General features: G+C 66.4%; 1 protein-coding gene across 2 annotated transcripts; it reads right to left on the reverse strand.

Moving 5' to 3' along the window:
- Nucleotides 1-880: 880 nt before the first annotated feature.
- On the reverse strand, nt 881-8,448 carry AIF1 (allograft inflammatory factor 1). Of its 2 annotated transcripts, XM_050919681.1 has the most exons (6): nt 8,360-8,448; nt 6,716-6,777; nt 5,664-5,730; nt 5,403-5,444; nt 4,991-5,153; nt 881-1,516 (listed from the first exon to the last, which is right to left on the reverse strand). In XM_050919681.1, exons 1-6 carry the CDS (start codon nt 8,382-8,384, stop codon nt 1,429-1,431), a joined length of 447 nt encoding a protein of 148 aa, XP_050775638.1. In that variant the 5' UTR covers nt 8,385-8,448; the 3' UTR covers nt 881-1,428. The 2 variants fall into 2 exon arrangements, with proteins under 2 accessions (XP_050775638.1, XP_050775639.1); XM_050919682.1 differs by lacking the exon at nt 6,716-6,777 and having other exon boundaries at nt 8,360-8,434.
- Between the last annotated feature and the right edge of the window lie 10,468 nt (nt 8,449-18,916).

Here is an 18,916-nt window from a genome sequence, read left to right on the forward strand (position 1 = left end):
GCAGGAGGGGGTGTGGCAGGGGACTCAGGGCAGGGGGTTGGGGTGCAGGAGGGGGTGTGGCGGGGGACTCAGGGCTGGGGGTTGGGGTGCAGGAGGGGTGTGGAAGGGGGCTCAGGGCTGGGGGTTGAGGTGCAGGAGGGGTGTGGCAGGGGGCTCAGGACAGGGTTTGGGGTGCAGGGGGTGTGGCAGGGGGCTCAGGACAGGGTTTGAGGTGCAGGGGGTGTGGCAGGGAGCTCAGGACAGGGTTTGGGGTGCAGGAGGGGTTTCGGATGCAGGAGGGGTGTGGCAGGAGAAGGCTCAGGGCAGGGTTGCGGGGTGCAGGAGGGGTTCGGGGTGCAGGCTCCCTGCCTGCCCGGGCCCCGCGCATCCCCGAAGGTGGTCAGCATGTCTGGCAGTGGCCCCTGGGGGTGGGGTGGGGTGGGTGGCAGCTCCGCTGTGCGCTGCCCTCGCCTGTGGGTACCACCCCCAAAGCTCCCATTGGCCACAGGTCCCCGTTCCCGACCAATGGGAGCTGCGGCGGGTGGTGCCCGCAGGCGAGGGCAGCGCACGGAGCCCTTGTGGGACGATTCTGTAATGGACCTTTCTATCAGGAGACACCTCCCTCCTTTCTATAATGGCACATTCCATCCCACCCACCCCCAGGCTATAATGGGCCATTCCACTGGAAGACAGCCCCACTTCCCCTCTATAATGGGACATTCCCACCTCCGCTGCTAATGGATCCTCCCCCCGGGGCAGAAAAGCCCAACCCACCCACTCCCTGCCCAATCAGAGACCTCTTTCTCCGTCGCTCCTGCCTGAAGGCTCCTGATTGGCTGGGGATGACATCACATGCTCCTCCCATGATTAGTGACCCCCCCCCCATAGAAACCACCAGGCATTAGCAGGGTCATTAAGACGCATTTATTGACTGTGCTGCATGTATGGGTCACCCCCGTGACCTCTGACCTTTCACCCCTCACGCCGACCCCATGAGTGCCAAGGGGCTCTCGACCTTTAACCTCTCCCACCTTGGCTGGCCCAGAATCCTTTGTGGGTTTGGCGTGAGTCTGGCATGGGGGGAGAGTCAATCCCAGAATCCTTTGCAGACTTAGCATATGTCATGCGGGGAGGGTGTGTGACAAGGTCTGTCAATCCCAGAATCCTTTGCAGGGTTGGCGGGAGTCATGGGGGAGGTGTGATAAGGTCTGACAATCCCAGAATCCCAGTGGGTCCAGCAAAATTGCACCCCCCCAGCCTGGGGCCTGCCCCCCACTCCTCCCAACCCTGCCCCCCAGCCTGGGGGCTGCCCCCCAGCCCCCCCGCAGACGTTGTTAGTGGCTTGGTTTCCAGCAGTGCCATGAACCACGGGAACCTCAGAGCAGGGGGGGAGAAGCTCCCTGCCCGGGGCCCCCCCACAGCCCCCTGGAGAGAGGGCTCCGGGGGCAGCTAGGGGAGGTCAGCTATGGCCCTCTTGGCGGGGGGGCCGGCCGGCTTCTCCTCCTTCTCCTTGGCTTTGTCTTCATACATCAGGATCCTGCAGGGGGGACGGAGACGGGGTTAACGACAGGGGGACCCAGGTGCTGCGGGTCAGGAGTGAGGGGCGCTGGCCAGGTGGGGGATACAGGGGCTGCGGATCGGGAATGAGGGGCGCCGTCCGGTGTTGGGATAAAGGGAGGATGGGGGCTGCAGGTCAGGAGTGTGGGGTGCTGGCCAGGCGGGCTATACAGGGTGTCCCAGGGGCTGTGGGTCGGGGGTGAGGGGGGCCGGCCGGGCGAGGGGGCTGGGGGGACAGGGCTGCGGGTCGGGAGTGAGGGGCACCGGCCGGACTGGGGAGATGGGGGGATGGGGCTGTGGGTCGGGAGTGAGGGGCGCCGGCCTGGTGGGAGGGATGGGGGGACGGGGCTGCGGGTCGGGAGTGAGGGGCGCCGGCCGGACTCGGGGGATGGGGGGACGGGGCTGCGGGTCGGGAGTGAGGGGCGCCGGCCGGACTCGGGGGATGGGGGGACGGGGCTGCGGGTCGGGAGTGAGGGGCGCCGGCCGGACTCGGGGGATGGGGGGACGGGGCTGCGGGTCGGGAGTGAGGGTCGCCAGCCGGGCAGGGGGCATGGGGGGACGGGGCTGCGGGTCGGGAGTGAGGGGCACCGGCCGGGCTGGGGGGCTGGGGGGACGGGGCTGCGGGTCGGGAGTGAGGGGCGCCGGCCTGGTGGGAGGGATGGGGAGACGGGGCTGTGGGTCGGGAGTGAGGGGCGCCGGCCGGACTCGGGGAATGGGGGGACGGGTCTGCGGATCGGGAGTGAGGGGCGCCGGCCGGGCTGGGGGGACGGGGGGATGGGGCTGCGGGTCGGGAGTGAGGGGCGCCGGCCGGGCGGGGGGGATGGGGGGACGGGGCTGCGGGTCGGGAGTGAGGGGCGCCGGCCGGACTCGGGGGATGGGGGGACGGGGCTGCGGGTCGGGAGTGAGGGGCGCCGGCCAGGCGGGGGGGATGGGGGGACGGGGCTGCGGGTCGGGAGTGAGGTGCACCAGCCGGGCTGGGGGGATGGGGGGACGGGGCTGCGGGTCAGGAGTGAGGGGTGCCGGCCGGACTCGGGGGATGGGGGGATGGGGCTGTGGGTCGGGAGTGAGGGGCGCCGGCCTGGTGGGAGGGATGGGGGACGGGGCTGCGGGTCGGGAGTGAGGGGCGCCGGCCGGACTCGGGGGATGGGGGGACGGGGCTGCGGGTTGGGAGTGAGGGTCGCCAGCCGGGCAGGGGGCATGGGGGGACGGGGCTGCGGGTCGGGAGTGAGGGGCGCCGGCCGGGCTGGGGGGATGGGGGGACGGGGCTGCGGGTCGGGAGTGAGGGGCGCCGGCCTGGTGGGAGGGATGGGGAGACGGGGCTGTGGGTCGGGAGTGAGGGGCGCCGGCCGGACTCGGGGAATGGGGGGACGGGGCTGCGGGTCGGGAGTGAGGGGTGCCGGCCGGGCAGGAGGGATGGGGGGACGGGGCTGCGGGTCGGGAGTGAGGGGTGCCGGCCGGGCAGGAGGGATGGGGGGACGGGGCTGCGGGTCGGGAGTAAGGGGCGCCGGCCGGACTCGGGGGATGGGGGGACGGGGCTGCGGGTCGGGAGTGAGGGGCGCCGGCCGGACTCGGGGAATGGGGGGACGGGGCTGCGGGTCGGGAGTGAGGGTCGCCAGCCGGGCAGGGTGGAGCGGGGGACGGGGCTGCAGGTCGGGAGTGAGGGGCGCCGGCCGGACTCGGGGGATGGGGGGACGGGGCTGCGGGTCGGGAGTGAGGGGCGCCGGCCGGACAGGGTGGAGCTGGGGACGAGGCTGCGGGTCGGGAGTGAGGGGCGCCGGCCAGGCGGGGGGGGATGGGGGGACGGGGCTGCGGGTCGGGAGTGAGGGGCGCTGGCCGGACTCGGGGGATGGGGGGACGGGGCTGCGGGTCAGGAGTGAGGAGCGCCGGCCGGGCAGGAGGGATGGGGGGACGGGGCTGCGGGTCGGGAGTGAGGGGCGCCGGCCTGGTGGGAGGGATGGGGAGACGGGGCTGCGGGTCGGGAGTGAGGGGCGCCGGCCGGACTCGGGGGATGGGGGGACGGGGCTGCGGGTCGGGAGTGAGGGGCGCCGGCCGGGCGGGAGGGATGGGAAGACGGGGCTGTGGGTCGGGAGTGAGGGGCGCCGGCCGGGCTGGGGGGCTGGGGGGACGGGGCTGCGGGTCGGGAGTGAGGGGCGCCGGCCGGGCGGGGGGGATGGGGGGACGGGGCTGCGGGTCGGGAGTGAGGGGCGCCGGCCGGACTCGGGGGATGGGGGGACGGGGCTGCGGGTCGGGAGTGAGGGGCGCCGGCCGGGCGGGAGGGATGGGAAGACGGGGCTGTGGGTCGGGAGTGAGGGGCGCCGGCCGGGCTGGGGGGCTGGGGGGACGGGGCTGCGGGTCGGGAGTGAGGGGCGCCGGCCGGGCGGGGGGGATGGGGGGACGGGGCTGCGGGTCGGGAGTGAGGGGCGCCGGCCGGGCGGGGGGGATGGGGGGACGGGGCTGCGGGTCGGGAGTGAGGGGCGCCGGCCTGGTGGGAGGGATGGGGAGACGGGGATGCTGGTCGGGAGTGAAGGGCGCCGGCTGGACTCGGGGGATGGGAGGACGGGGCTGCGGGTCGGGAGTGAGGGGCACCGGCCGGACTCGGGGGATGGGGGGACGGGGCTGCGGGTCGGGAGTGAGGGGCACCGGCCGGACTCGGGGGATGGGGGGACGGGGCTGCGGGTCGGGAGTGAGGGGCGCCGGCCGGACTCGGGGGATGGGGGGACGGGGCTGCGGGTCGGGAGTGAGGGGCGCCGGCTGGACTCGGGGACTGGGGGGATGGGGCTGCGGGTCGGGAGTGAGGGGCGCCGGCCGGACTCGGGGGATGGGGGGACGGGGCTGCGGGTCGGGAGTGAGGGGCACCGGCCTGGTGGGAGGGATGGGGAGACGGGGCTGCGGGTCAGGAGTGAGGGGCGCCGGCCGGACTCGGGGGATGGGGGGACGGGGCTGCGGGTCGGGAGTGAGGGGCGCCGGCCTGGTGGGAGGGATGGGGAGACGGGGCTGCGGGTCGGGAGTGAGGGGCGCCGGCCTGGTGGGAGGGATGGGGAGACGGGGCTGCGGGACGGGAGTAAGGGGCGCCGGCCGGACTCGGGGGATAGGGGGACGGGGCTGCGGGTCGGGAGTGAGGGGCACCGGCCTGGTGGGAGGGATGGGGAGACGGGGCTGCGGGACGGGAGTAAGGGGCGCCGGCCGGACTCGGGGGATGGGGGGACGGGGCTGCGGGTCGGGAGTGAGGGGCGCCGGCCTGGTGGGAGGGATGGGGAGACGGGGCTGCGGGTCGGGAGTGAGGGGCGCCGGCCTGGTGGGAGGGATGGGGAGACGGGGCTGCGGGACGGGAGTGAGGGGCGCCGGCCGGACTCGGGGGATGGGGAGACGGGGCTGTGGGTCGGGAGTGAGGGGCGCCGGCCGGACTCGGGGGATGGGGGGACGGGGCTGCGGGTCGGGAGTGAGGGGCGCTCACAGTTTGAAGATGGCCGAGCGCTTGCCCAGCATCATACGGACGAAGTCCCGGTAGCCGATGGTCTCGCCCAGGCCGCCCGTCACCTCCATGATCATTTTCTTCAGCTCCAAGTGGGTCTTGGCCGCCCCCAGCTTCTCCAGCATCCGCTTCAGAGCCATGATGTCTGGGGGAAGCAGAGGTCGGGGGGCCAGCGGGGACACGCCCACGCTCGCACACACACGTGCTCGCACATGCCCACATTTGCACACGTACACGTTTGCACACACGTGCTCGCACACGTTCACGTGCACACGCTCACACAGACACGCTCGCAGATGTTCGTACACACAGGCTCACACACATCCACATTCGCACACATGCACATTCGCACACACGTGCTCGCACACACACGTGCTCGCCCACGGGAACTCACCAATGTCCCCTTCCCCGTTGAGGTCGAACTCCATGTATTTCTCTGCAGGACGGATGGATGGACAGGAGGATTAGACAGAGGCACTCGGGGCCCCTGCTCCCCCCCACTCTCAGGGGCATTGCCCCATCACCAGCCCCCTGGTACCCACTGCCCCCCACCCCCAGGGGGCCTGGGACCCCTGGTCTCCCCCTCAGCCCTCAGGCGACTTGGGCCCCACCCCAAATGAGCCCCCTCCAGCTCCGCCCCTTGGGCGTCACTCACTCTTGAAGGCCTCCAGCTTCTCTGGCAGGTCTTCGTCTGTGCTGTATTTGGGGTCATCCAGAAATTCCTGGGGGCAGAGAGAGGGGCTGGGCTGGGGGTGGAGCTGGGTGGGGGAGGGAGCTGGGTTGGGGGCTGGGTTGGGGGTGGAGCTGGGTGGGAACAGGGGGCTGGGTTTGGGGGAGAGAGAGGGCGGTGGGTTGGGGGTGGAGGTGGGTAGGGAGAGGGGGCTGGGTTGGGGGCAGAGAGAGGGGGCTGGGTTTGGGGGCAGAGAGAGGGGGGTGGGTAGGGGGTGGAGCTGGGTGGGGAGAGGGGGCTGGGTTGGGGGTGGAGCTGGGTAGGGAGAGGGGGCTGGATTGGGGGCGGATCTGGGTTGGGAGAGGGGGCTGGACTGGGGGTGGAGCTGGGGGGCAGTGGCCTGGGGGGGTCAGAGGACTTCAGTGGGTGATATCAGTGCCCTGCCCATTACATCACCACTTTCTGCAGGTGACCTCACAGCCCTGACATCACAGCAGTCTGAGTGTGACATAACAGGAATCCGTGTGTGACATCAGAGCCCACTGACATCACCCCTGGTTTATGACATCACACCCCTGTCACCTCATAATGACTTGTGCATGATGTCACAAGAAGGCCGGGTAGGTGACCTCACAGCCTTATGACATCACAGCCCCGCGTATGACAACATAGGGTGCCGGGCGTGACATCATCACACACCAAGGTGACATCATGACTTGGGGGCGCGACCTCCAAGCCTCTGGTGTGAGGGGCTGCCTGGCTCAGGACATGACATCACAGGTCCCAGTGACATCACAGCCCATGGTGAGTGACACCGGAGCCTCGTAACATCCCCGCCCCCCCGTGACATCACTGCCCTCCCCATGGTGACATCACAAGCCGGCTGTGACACCATGACAACGGGTAGCTCCGCCCCTGGGTATGGCAAGCTGTGGGGTGATCCAAGGTCTGACACACATGGGCTGGGGGGGCCTGTGGGGCCCGTTCCCTTCCCCCCATCCCTGGGGCCCCCACAGACCCATGGGGGGGGCATCTACCTTATTGAGAGAGTCCAGAACCTCCTCCTGCTGGGCCTTCAGCACCCCGAAGGCCTTGCCCCCTGGCGTGGGGGGAACAAAGGGTTAATGGTGCCCCTCACTCCCGACCCGCAGCCCCCGCTAGCCCAGCACTGCTCCCCGCAGCTCTGCCGGTGCCCCTCACTCCCAACCTGCAGCCCCTGCCAGCCCAGCCCTGCCCCTCCCCAGCTCTGCCGGTGCCCCTCACTCCCGACCTGCAGCCCCCTGGGTCCCCCCAGCTCTGCCGGTGCCCCTCACTCCCAACCCGCAGCCCCCTGGGTCCCCCCAGCTCTGCCGGTGCCCCTCACTCCCAACCCGCAGCCCCCTGGGTCCCCCCAGCTCTGCCGGTGCCCCTCACTCCCAACCTGCAGCCCCTGCCAGCCCAGCCCTGCCCCTCCCCAGCTCTGCCGGTGCCCCTCACTCCCGACCTGCAGCCCCCTGGGTCCCCCCAGCTCTGCCGGTGCCCCTCACTCCCAACCCGCAGCCCCCTGGGTCCCCCCAGCTCTGCCGGTGCCCCTCACTCCCAACCCGCAGCCCCCTGGGTCCCCCCAGCTCTGCTGGTGCCCCTCACTCCCGACCCGCAGCCCCCGCTAGCCCAGCACTGCTCCCCCCAGCCCTGCCGGTGCCCCTCACTCCCAACCCGCAGCCCCCTGGGTCCTCCCAGCTCTGCCGGTGCCCCTCACTCCCAACCCGCAGCCCCCTGGGTCCCCCCAGCTCTGCTGGTGCCCCTCACTCCCGACCCGCAGCCCCCGCTAGCCCAGCACTGCTCCCCCCAGCTCTGCCGGTGCCCCTCACTCCCAACCCGCAGCCCCCTGGGTCCCCCCAGCTCTGCCGGTGCCCCTCACTCCCGACCTGCAGCCCCCTGGGTCCCCCCAGCTCTGCTGGTGCCCCTCACTCCCAGCCTGCAGCCCCTGCCAGCCCAGCCCTGCCGGTGCCCCTCACTCCCGACCCGCAGCCCCTGCTAGCCCAGCCCTGCCGGTGCCCCTCACTCCCGACCCGCAGCCCCTGCTAGCCCAGCCCTGCCGGTGCCCCTCACTCCCGACCCGCAGCCCCTGCCAGCCCAGCCCTGCCCCCCTTTCAGGCTCGGGGTTTCCTCTTTCTCCGGCCTGGCTGGTTTCCCCTTTCTGGGGTTAGTTGGAGGCAGTTTCGCTCTTGCTGCTTTTCCCAGCCTGGCAGGAGGAACTGACAGAAGGTCCTGAGCTGGGGAGAGAAACGCCCCTCCCCCCAGCTGCCCACGCGTCCGGGGGTGGGGGCCCTGCAGCGCTCCCAGCCCCTGTGCAGCGAGGGAATGGAGGATAGTGAACGGGACCCAGGCATGTGGGGTGGACTTGGAGATGGGTATGGGGAACGGGACCCAGGAGTCCGAGGAGGTTGGGGCAGGGAGATGAGGACGGGAAATGGGACCCAGGCATCCGAGGTGGAATGTGGGGGAGACCAGGATGGGGAACAGGACCCAGGAGAAGGGGACCCAGGAGTCCGAGGAGGTCGGGGGAGGGAGACCAGGATGGGGAACGGGACTCAGGAGAAGGGGACCCAGGAGTCCGAGGAGGTTGGGGGAGGGAGACCAGGATGGGGAACGGGACCCAGGCGTCCGGGCTGCTTTGGAGCAGGAGACTGGGACGGTACCTTGTAGATTCTGCTGGGAGCTCATGTCTGTTCCGGTCTCTGCCTCTCGTGCTGGACCCCGGACGCCCCGAGGCCACTTCCCCCTTCTGCAGCTGGGGCCCGGCCTTTATAAAAACCGGCCACTTCCCCTTCTGCTGCTCAAGGAGCCGCTGACTCCAGGGGGGAGGGGGTGTCACCGTGCTGGGGGGGCAGGGCTGCAGGGGGGCAGCAGGGGGCGCTCTCCCCTGCCAGTCGGTGCCAGCCCAGAGACCCCAGTCTTGGCCCAGACTTTTTGTTCCATTTGGTGGTTCCCCAGTCCTCCACCCCAGAGCCAGCCGCATCTAAGAGCCGGGCAAGGGGTTCCTGGGTAACCAGCCTCTGTTCCCCCCCAGAGTGGGGCTGGATCTTGCTGTTTAGCGAGGGATCCCCCTATAACCTGCCCCCTCAAGCCCCCGCAGTGGGGCCATATCCCAGCGCCGGCCCAGGGTTCCCCAGCCCGTAAGGGCTCCGGGGCGATGAAATGATCACAGAGACGTCTCGATCTGCTGGGCGCCTGCGTTTGTTGAAAGCTTAAAGCCCCCGCAGACACTTTGCTGCATCAGTGCCATTTACAGGGGACTATTTGGGTCGCTTGGTGGGAACTGGGGGTTCCCCTCTCCTGCTGAGCGTGAGGTGAGCACAGGACCCCCACTCACCTGTGCGGAAAAAGAGAGTCACATTAAGGATGAGAACCCAGGAGTCCAGGCTCTGAGGTCCACTGCTCTAACCACTAGGCCCCACTCCCCACCCAGAGCTGGGAGAGAACCCAGGAGTCCTGGTGCCCAGCCCCCCCTGCTATAAACCACTAGCCCTCACTCTCCTCCCAGAGCCGGGGAGAGAACCCAGGAGTCCTGGCTCCCAGCCCCCCCTGCCCTGACCACCAGCCCCCACACCCCTCCCAGAGCTAGGGAGAGAACCCAGGAGTCCTGTCTCCCAGCCCTCCCTGCTCTAACCACCAGCCCCCGCTCCCCTCCCAGAGCCAGGAGAGAACCCAGGCATCCGGGCCCCACCCTCGCTCCCGGCTAGGGCTGTGGGGGGTGGGGGGTTACCATGCTGCGCTGGGGCCAGGCATCCGATAGTCCACAGTGAAGGCATCTGTGTTTCCGTTCCCATCGCTGACCAGCACCTCCACGTATGGGGAGCAGCACCTCCAGCTGCGTCGGGCAGAGACAGGACGGATAAGCAGGGGCTGCGGGTCAAAAGTGAGGGGCACCGGCAGAGCTCGGGGTGGACGAGGGGGCTGCTGGTCGGGAGTGAGGGGCACCGGCAGAGCTCGGGGTGGACGAGGGGGCTGCTGGTCGGGAGTGAGGGGCACCGGCAGAGCTCGGGGTGGACGAAGGGGCTGCTGGTCGGGAGTGAGGGGCACCGGCAGTGCTGTGGGGGGATGAGGGGGCTGTGGGTCCGGAGTGAGGGGCACCGGCAGAGCTGGAGGGGGACGAGGGGCCTGCGGGTCGGGAGTGAGGGGCACCGGCAGAGCAGGGGCGGGACGAGGGGGCTGCGGGTCGGGAGTGAGGGGCACCAGCAGAGCTGGAGGGGGACGAGGGGGCTGTGGGTCGGGAGTGAGGGGCACCGGCAGAGCTGTGGGGGGGATGAGGGGGCTGCAGGTCAGGAGTGAGGGGCACCGGCAGAGCTGGAGGGGGACGAAGGGGCTGTGGGTCGGGAATGAGGGGCACTGGCAGAGCTGGGGGGGATGAGGGGGCTGCAGATCAGGAGTGAGGGGCACCGGCAGAGCTGGGGGAGCCGAGGGGGCTGCGGGTCAGGAGTGAGGGGCACCGGCAGAGCTGGGGGAGCCGAGGGGGCTGCGGGTCAGGAGTGAGGGGCACCGGCAGAGCTGGTGGGGAGCCGAGGGGGCTGTGGGTCAGGAGTGAGGGGCACTGGCAGAGCTGGGGGGGGACGAAGTGGCTGTGGGTCGGCAGTGAGGGGCACCGGCAGAGCTGGGGGAGCCGAGGGGACTGCGGATTGGGAGTGAGGGGCACCGGCAGAGCTGGGGAGGACGAGGGGGCTGCGGGTCAGGAGTGAGGGGCACTAGCAGAGCTGGGGGAGCCGAGGGGGCTGCGGGTCAGGAGTGAGGGGCACCGGCAGAGCTGGGGCGGGACGAGGGGGCTGCGGGGCAGGAGTGAGGGGCACTAGCAGAGCTGGGGGAGCCGAGGGGGCTGCGGGTCAGGAGTGAGGGGCACCGGCAGAGCTGGGGAGGACGAGGGGGCTGCGGGTCAGGAGTGAGGGGCACCGGCAGAGCAGGGGCGGGACGAGGGGGCTGCGGGTCAGGAGTGAGGGGCACTGGCAGAGCTGGGGGGGGATGAGGGGGCTGCGGGTCAGGAGTTAGGTGCACCGGCAGAGCTGGGGCGGGACGAGGGGGCTGCGGGTCAGGAGTGAGGGGCACCGGCAGAGCTGGGGGGGGACGAGGGGGCTGCGGGTCAGGAGTGAGGGGCACCGGCAGAGCAGGGGCGGGACGAGGGGGCTGCGGGTCAGGAGTGAGGGGCACTGGCAGAGCAGGGGCGGGACGAGGGGGCTGCGGGTCAGGAGTGAGGGGCACCGGCAGAGCAGGGGCGGGACGAGGGGGCTGCGGGTCAGGAGTGAGGGGCACTGGCAGAGCTGGGGGGGATGAGGGGGCTGTGGGTCAGGAGTGAGGGGCACTGGCAGAGCTGAGGTGGGACGAGGGGGCTGCGGGTCGGGAGTGAGGGGCACCGGCAGAGCTGGGTGAGCCGAGGGGGCTGCGGGTCAGGAGTGAGGGGCACCGGCAGAGCTGGGGGGGAGCTGAGGGGGCTGCGGGTCAGGAGTGAGGGGCACCGGCAGAGCTGTGGGGGAGCCGAGGGGGCTGTGGGTCAGGAGTGAGGGGCACCGGCAGAGCTGGGGGAGCCGAGGGGGCTGTGGGTCAGGAGTGAGGAGCACCGGCAGAGCTGGGGGAGCCGAGGGGGCTGCGGGTCAGGAGTGAGGGGCACCGGCAGAGCTGGGGTGGGACGAGGGGGCTGCGGGTCAGGAGTGAGGGGCACCGGCAGAGCTGGGGGGGGATGAGGGGGCTGTGGGTCAGGAGTGAGGGGCACCGGCAGAGCTGATGGGGAGCCGAGGGGGCTGCGGGTCAGGAGTGAGGGGCACCGGCAGAGCTGATGGGGAGCCGAGGGGGCTGCGGGTCAGGAGTGAGGGGCACCGGCAGAGCTGGGGTGGAGCCGAGGGGGCTGCGGGTCAGGAGTGAGGGGCACTGGCAGAGCTGGGGGAGCCGAGGGGGCTGCGGGTCAGGAGTGAGGGGCACCGGCAGAGCTGGGGGGGAGCCGAGGGGGCTGCGGGTCAGGAGTGAGGGGCACCGGTAGAGCTGGGGGGGAGCCGAGGGGGCTGTGGGTCAGGAGTGAGGGGCACTGGCAGAGCTGGGGGGGGATGAGGGGGCTGTGGGTCAGGAGTGAGGGGCACTGGCAGAGCTGGGGGGGGATGAGGGGGCTGCGGGTCAGGAGTGAGGGGCACTGGCAGAGCTGGGGTGGGACGAGGGGGCTGCGGGTCGGGAGTGAGGGGCACCGGGCCCATTACCCACCGATAGTCACACACGAGGCCCTCGTCTGCGCTGGGGCCCCGCCGGTGGCAGCTCAGACCGGAGGGGTTGGCGCCGACCCGGACTGTGACCGGACTCTCGGCATCGACCACGTGAAATCTCATGGTCCAGATGTGCCGGGCGCAGTCGGGGTCGTGCTGGACGCTGCCCGCGCAGGGCATGGAGAGCACCAGCAGCCGGTGGGTTGGGGGGTTCTCGTCTGTCACCTGCCGGGAGGGGACAGAAATCCGCCCGCAGCACCTGAGATCAATGATCACTACACCACAGCCGGGGAGCGACCCTCGAGACCTGGGGGGAGGCCCCGCTGCGGAGAGATCGGGGACTGCGAATCAGCCGCCAGTAACTGGGGCTCAATAACCAATAATCAGCCAGGCCCCGAAATAAATTCTAGTGGAAATTTTGACCCCCCTGAAAAATCCGTGCGACTTTCCCGCAGCCTCCCTCCCATTCGTCCACAACGCGGCGGAACGGGCCGGCGTCCTTGGCAACGCTGCAACGCCGGCGCCGAAATGGTCCAGATTTTCCAGATGGAGCTGAACATTTCCATTGCCGCGGTTGGGATTCCGGCCACACGTTTCCTGGCAATTTCAAACAGCAGCCGAGATTTGAGCTGAACATTTCTGAGCCTCCCCCCTCGCCCCAATTCTGCCCTGATGTTTTCAAAACCTTTTGGCCGAAACACCAGAAGTCCCTTCAGATTTTGGTTCCCTGCCCCCCATGGTCAGTGAAAATTGGTTTTCTCTTTTGGGGCCAATTTCAGCTCAGATTTCTCATGAACTTCCCCCCGCCCCCGCCACACTGGGCCAGTCGAATTTCTTTCCCCTTTTACTGTCTGCAAATTGCCCAGAATGCCCCCCAAATGCCCCCAAAACGTGTCAAAATGTTGCTTTTCGGCCTCTCCAAATGGGTGAGATTCCCCCAGGTCCCGGCCTGGCCCCGCGAGGGGCTTGGGGGATCCTGTGCCCCTGGCCCAGCCCCCGACCCGGCCCCATGAGGGACTTGGGGGATCCTGGGCCCCCATCCTGGCCCTGCGAGGGGCTTGGGGTCCTCACCTGGAGGAGAAGCCGGCGTGGCTGGCGGGGGCAGCGAAGGTCCCGCTGAGGACGACGCTGGCGCCGGACCCCAGGTGCCCCCCAGGGGGGTCGTACCCTTGCAGCAGCCCCAGCTCGTCGGTCACCGAGAAGGTGAACGTGACCTTGGCCCCGTCGTTCACGAGCAGCACCGCCAGCCGCGTCACCGTGCCCGGCAGCAGCGTGCCTGGGGGGGCCACAGAGGGGGTGAGGGGGTGGGGGGAGAAATGGGGCGGAGCATTGGGGAGGGGGAGGGGCTATGGAGGAGAGAAGTGGGACAGGGTGGGGCAGGTCTTTGGGGAGGGGGCTGGACGGGGCAGCTGGTGGGTGGAGGGGCAATGGGTCTGGTGATATAGAGCCAGGCTGGGGGGAGGGAGCTGGGAGCCAGGACTCCTGGGATCTCTTCCTGGCTCGGAGAGGGGAGGGGGGGTTTCTAGTGGGTTAGAGCAGGGGAGGGGCTATGGGGGGCAGTTGGCAGTGGGGTGAGCGGCAGAGGGGCAGGATGGCGGACGGAGACGGGAGTGGGGTGGGATTAGCCCCCCCGGGACACTCAACATTCTGCCCGTCCAGGGCCCGGACCTGCACCGACTCGGTGGCCAGGGGGTTGGGGCGGAGGTGGGTGAAGAGGAGCCCGTGGCCTGTGGGGGGGCGGAGAACAGAGCTGAAGGGGGGGCCTGGCTTGGCGGGGGGGGACATCGGGGCGCCCCAGGGCAGGTCCCTACCGGCAGCTGGAAGCTGATGGGCGCCAGGCCCAGCAGATTCCTGCTGGCGTCCATGCTCTGGTTCAGCTGCGCGGTGCCCACCAGGCCGCCGGCGCCATCCAGGGCCAGGAGCTGGATCAGCCGGGCGTCGCGGGCCTCCCCCAGCAGCCGGGCTGAGACGGTGTAATTCGCCCCTGCGGGGGGGACAGAGAGACGGGAGTCACCAGAGCCCCCCTGGCTGTTACCTCCCCTGGGCGTTACCTCACATGGGTGTTACCTCCCCTTGGCATTACCTCGCACGGGCATCACCTCGCATGGGTGTTACCTCGCATGGGTGTTACCTCGCACGGGCGTTACCTCCCCTTGGCTTTTGTGACGATGCGGTTCTGGCGGGACCCAGCTGAGGTGCCAATTCAGGACCAATTGCTCAAACAGGGCAGTCAGAGCCCCAGGCTGGGGTTTTTCCACCTCTAAGGCAAACCTAACCAGCCAGACAAAAAGGACTTCGGTTTCACCCCACTGGCTAACCACAAGTCACACAAGCAATTTCCTTAGACAATCCAGTCTCCCAGTGTCACACCAGTGCCACCCATCCTGGGGATGAATGGTTATGAAAACCAACACCCCAGGAAAAGAAAAAGGTTCTCTCGATCCCAAAGGACCAAGCCCCAGACCCAGGTCAATATACACATCAGATCTTACCCACAAATCACGCTGTTGCCAATCCTTTAGAATCTAAAATCTAAAGGTTTATTCATAAAGGGGAAAAGGTAGAGCTGAGAGCTAGAATTGGTTAAATGGAATCAATTCCATACAGTGATGGCAAAGTTCTTAGTTCAGGCTTGTAGCAGTGATGGAGTAAACTGCAGGTTCAAATCAAGTCTCTGGAGAACATCCCCCGCTGGGATGGGTCATCAGTCCCTTGTGTAGAGCTTCAGCTTGTAGCAAAGTCCCTCCAGAGGTAGGAAGCAGGATTGAAGACAAGATGGAGATGACGTATCAGCCTTATATAGGCACTTCCAGGTGTAAGAACACGTCTTGCTGTGGAAAATTACAGCAAAATGGAGTCTGGAGTCACATGGGCAAGTCCCTGCACACCCTGCTGAGTTACAAGGCGTATCTGCCTCCTCTCAATGGGTCAACTGTGTAGCTGATGGTCCTTAATGGGCCATCAAGCAGGCTGGGCAGAGCTAACACCAACTCATCTGGGGTGTTTCCCAGAACTGCAGCACCAATTTGAAATACAGACAGTATAGAGCCAATACTTATAACTTCAACTACAAAATGATACAGACATACAGACAGCATAATCATAACCAGTAACCCGTAACCTGGTCTTAGACACCTTATATGACCCCCTTTACATAAGATTTGGTGCCACTACAGGACCTTGGTTGCAACCCATGTTCTATATGGTCCCAGATTATATCAATAATGTCACAGCTTTACCTCGCCTGGGCATTACCTCTCTGTCACAGAGTCCCCGGGCGATGCTCTGGAACTGCTCCCCACCAAGCCAGTCAGGACTTTGGGGAGCCTCCTCTCCCTCGGAGCAGACTTGTTCAGGGCAAGAAGCTCCCACGGCTTCACCTCCTGGGTCTCTCCTTGGAGCATTCAGCATCCTCTGCCCCTCCGTGCGCTTCCCACAGCGAGCCCACCCCAGTGGGGTCCTGGGGGGGCCACAGGGTCCTGCACCCCCACTTTGCAGTCAGACGTGACTCTCAGCCAGCCAGTGACACAGAGGTTTATTCGATGACAGGAACAGGGTCTAAAACAGAGCTTGTAGGTACAGAGAACCGGACCCCTCGGCCGGGTCCATTCTAGGGGGCAGTGAGCCAGACCCCCCACGTCTGCACTTCACTCCTCGTCCCCAACCAGCCCCAAACTGACTCACTCTCCAGCCCCTCCTCTCTGCTCAGCTCCTGTTCGGGGCCAGGAGGTCACCTGATCCCTTTGTCTCCAACACCTTCAGCTGGCACCTTTGCAGGGGGGGGCCCAGGCCATCAGTTGCTAGGAGACAGAGTGCCAGGCATTTAGGTGCACTGGCCCTTTGCTCTGCCAGATACTTGAGAACTGCAGAGGGGAAACTGAGGCACCAGCACAGTATTCAGAGCAAACATTAAGAACGTTCCCAGTTCGTCACATCTCTCCCCCCTTCGAGACCGAACTGAGCGAGGTCACTCCAGCCAGTGACCTGGGGAAGTTCGAACCCACCAACGTTCCCATGGATGCCCCAGCATCTCTCCCATCCCTTGGTCTGAGTTACACCAGGACAGTCCAGTCTCACGCCCTCCCTTAGGTCGGGTGTGCGTGATGGCACTTGCAGGCCGCAGGTGGGAAGGTTTATGTGGCCCAAACCCTTTTGCCACCCCAGTACCCCTGGGGTTCAAACTGGGATGGGGTCTTCTCCCAGCACTCTGGGCTGCGATTCGGGCTCCCTTGGTTAAGAGCCCCCATCTTGGCCTTTGCCAGCTCTGGGCTTGGGCAGCCGCTCCCCACTTTGTGGCCCAGACACAACACCTCTGCTGTCCCCCCTTGCACTTTCCAGCTTTTACCGTCAGTCCCACCTCCTTGAGGCAGCCCAGCCCCCTCTTCACCTGGGACACCTCTTCCTCCCAGGGCTGTGCAGGGCAGGGCCGGGCTAGCAGGGGCTGCAGGTCGGGAGTGAGGGGCACCGGCAGAGCTGGGGGGGCAGGGCTGGACTGGCAGGGGCTGCGGGTCAGGAGTGAGGGGCACCGGCAGGGCTGGGGCAGACACTGGGCTGGCAGGGGCTGCAGGTCGGGAGTGAGGGGCACCGGCAGGGCTTGTGGGGCAGGGCCGGGCTAGCAGGGGCTGCAGGTCGGGAGTGAGGGGCACCGGCAGGGCTTGTGGGGCAGGGCTGGGCTAGCAGGGGCTGCGAGTCGGGAGTGAGGGGCACCGGCAGGGCTGGAGCAGATGCTGGGCTGGCAGGGGCTGCGGGTCGGGAGTGAGGGGCACCGGCAGGCTGGGGGCAGAGGGGCCTGGCTGGGGGGAAGATTTCCGGCCCAGCGTAGGCGTGGTTCTCTGGGCCCCACTCGCTCTGGTTTCTGTGACTCACTTCCGGTGGGGGCTGCTTGGATCCTGCCGCCCCGCGGGGTCGGGGTGTCACTCCAGGACCCCTGTGCTCCCGGCACCACGGCTCTGCGCCGGCTCTGCCTTCTGCTCACCTGCTCCGGTAAGGGGGACCCTGCCCCTCCTGCCCCCCACCCAGGGTCCTGCAGCTGGGGATGGACCCCGGGCACAATTGTCCCTTCCCCCGCCCCGGAGTGGGGTCCCACCTCAGCCTCTCCCAGGTGTGGGGAATTCCCTATATCCCCTCCTGGGTTATCGCTTCATCCCCCCCTCCCCCACTCCCCTCCTCCCGGGGGGGGCAATCGCCCCATCAGCCCATTGGAGCCAGGACCCCTGGCCCAGTGGCATCATCCCGGCTACGACATCGCCAAAGCCCCGTCCGGAGGGAATTCGCCCCCCCTGGTCTGATGTGTCCCCCTCTAGCCGCTCTCCGCCCCCATGACACCCCGAGCGGGTCCCGACGCGGCTGCACTGACACGTGGCGCCCGGGGAAAAGAGACAAAACCTCCCATGTTCCTGGTTTTCACCTCAAGGTTTTTTGATTTTCCCCCCAGTCTTTGCTCCCCCCAAATCATATTTGGCTTTTTGAAAGTCAGACGTGCCGGGCGAGGGAAGAGCCGTTACGGGGCCGACCGGGAGCCGCTGCCGAGCCCCACGGGGCACTCGGGGCGTTGACTCTTGGGTGGAAAAACCTCTCAATGTTTCCTCAATGAATGTAGGGAAAACATGAACCGATTCCCCCAACCAAGGAGTGAAAATCCCCCAAAGCTGCGTAAATATTCCCTCCTTGGCAACCAGCCGTTCGCTGTTTCCAAAACCCAGAAAACCCCAAACCCCAACATTGTCTGCCGAAAAATGTCCCTGGAAAATCCCTTTTGCTGAACGATGTTTTTCATTTTGGAAACCAGATGTTTTCGGGGTGGGAATAAAAAGCAACGGAAGTTGACGAAACCCCCCAAATGATTCCCCTAAAAGGTGCCTGGAAAAGACGGACCAAGTCTGGTGTTAATGTCGTGAGCAGAATCCCGCCTGCGTGACTGTGTAAACGGGGACGATCTGACTTAATCTTAATCTAATCTGGATTCTTTCATCTTCATTTAATTCACATTTTTGGGGGTCTGACCCACGACTGTTGCTGAATGAGAAATGGGAACATCTTGCAGAAATGAACAATTCTCCCCAGCCAATTTTCAGGGCGGCAAAGAAATTGCCAGTTTTAGTCTCAACTTGCCAGCTCCCGATTTGATTGTGACGCTGTTTGGTGTTTTCCTGGAAGCTCCGGCTTCTGCACGTCTACAGGGAACGGCCAATTTGTCTTTTAAACCCCCCAGCAAATTTCCAGCACTTTGCATTGTGGAGAAACATTCAAAATGGGAATTCTGAACCCACAAAAGAGAGAAAGCCAAAGATTTTGTCTTTTTTTCTAAATCTTGTGAATTTTAGGCAAATCTCATGAGTTTTGGGGAGGTTAAACGGTGGCTGGGTGTAGCCGTGCTGCTCAGTGACTTGGACGGGACACATTGTCTCTTCAGTTGAACATTATGCACCAGCGTTCGGGCAATAAGAGTCGTGAGCAAGCGAAGCTGTTTCCACCGGAGCTGGTTCATAACCCTGGTTTTAAAGTGGCCAATTCCCACGTGCCAGCACAAGCCAGGCTCTGCCGTGAATCATGAGCCGGACTTTGAAAAAAATCCCGTCTGTAAAAACGAATCCACCTGGGAGTTGTCTGTCGTTCCCTCTCCTTTTCCAAGTCGTGCGGGTCCATAAAAACCTTCCATCAAAAAGTTTTTTGGTGGGAAAAGGCTTTTCTGTTACACTCGAATCTCACCCCAGATTTGCGGGGTTCAGCCAGGAACCCCTCGTGTGCTGCGAACGAAGCAAAACTGAAAGAGGCCCGAGCAAAGCGGTTCCGTTCGTGTCGAAGATTTTCTGTTGGGGAAAACAGATATTTCGCTCTCGCATTTGCTGGGTTTTCTCCGCAACCCGAAGGGCTAGAAACCGTTTTTGGGGGGGTTTGGTAAACGACAGCTGACCATGTTCTGTAGCCACCCAACAGCGATAGCCAGTTGTGGAAAAACACCAGCTGTCGGGATAAAATCGCCAGAATTGGCAACACCGTCCCTGGGGCGTCTTGTGCGTT

This window comes from Gopherus flavomarginatus, chromosome 12 (assembly GCF_025201925.1).
Source record: "Gopherus flavomarginatus isolate rGopFla2 chromosome 12, rGopFla2.mat.asm, whole genome shotgun sequence".
In the NCBI taxonomy this organism is placed as follows: domain Eukaryota; kingdom Metazoa; phylum Chordata; order Testudines; family Testudinidae; genus Gopherus; species Gopherus flavomarginatus.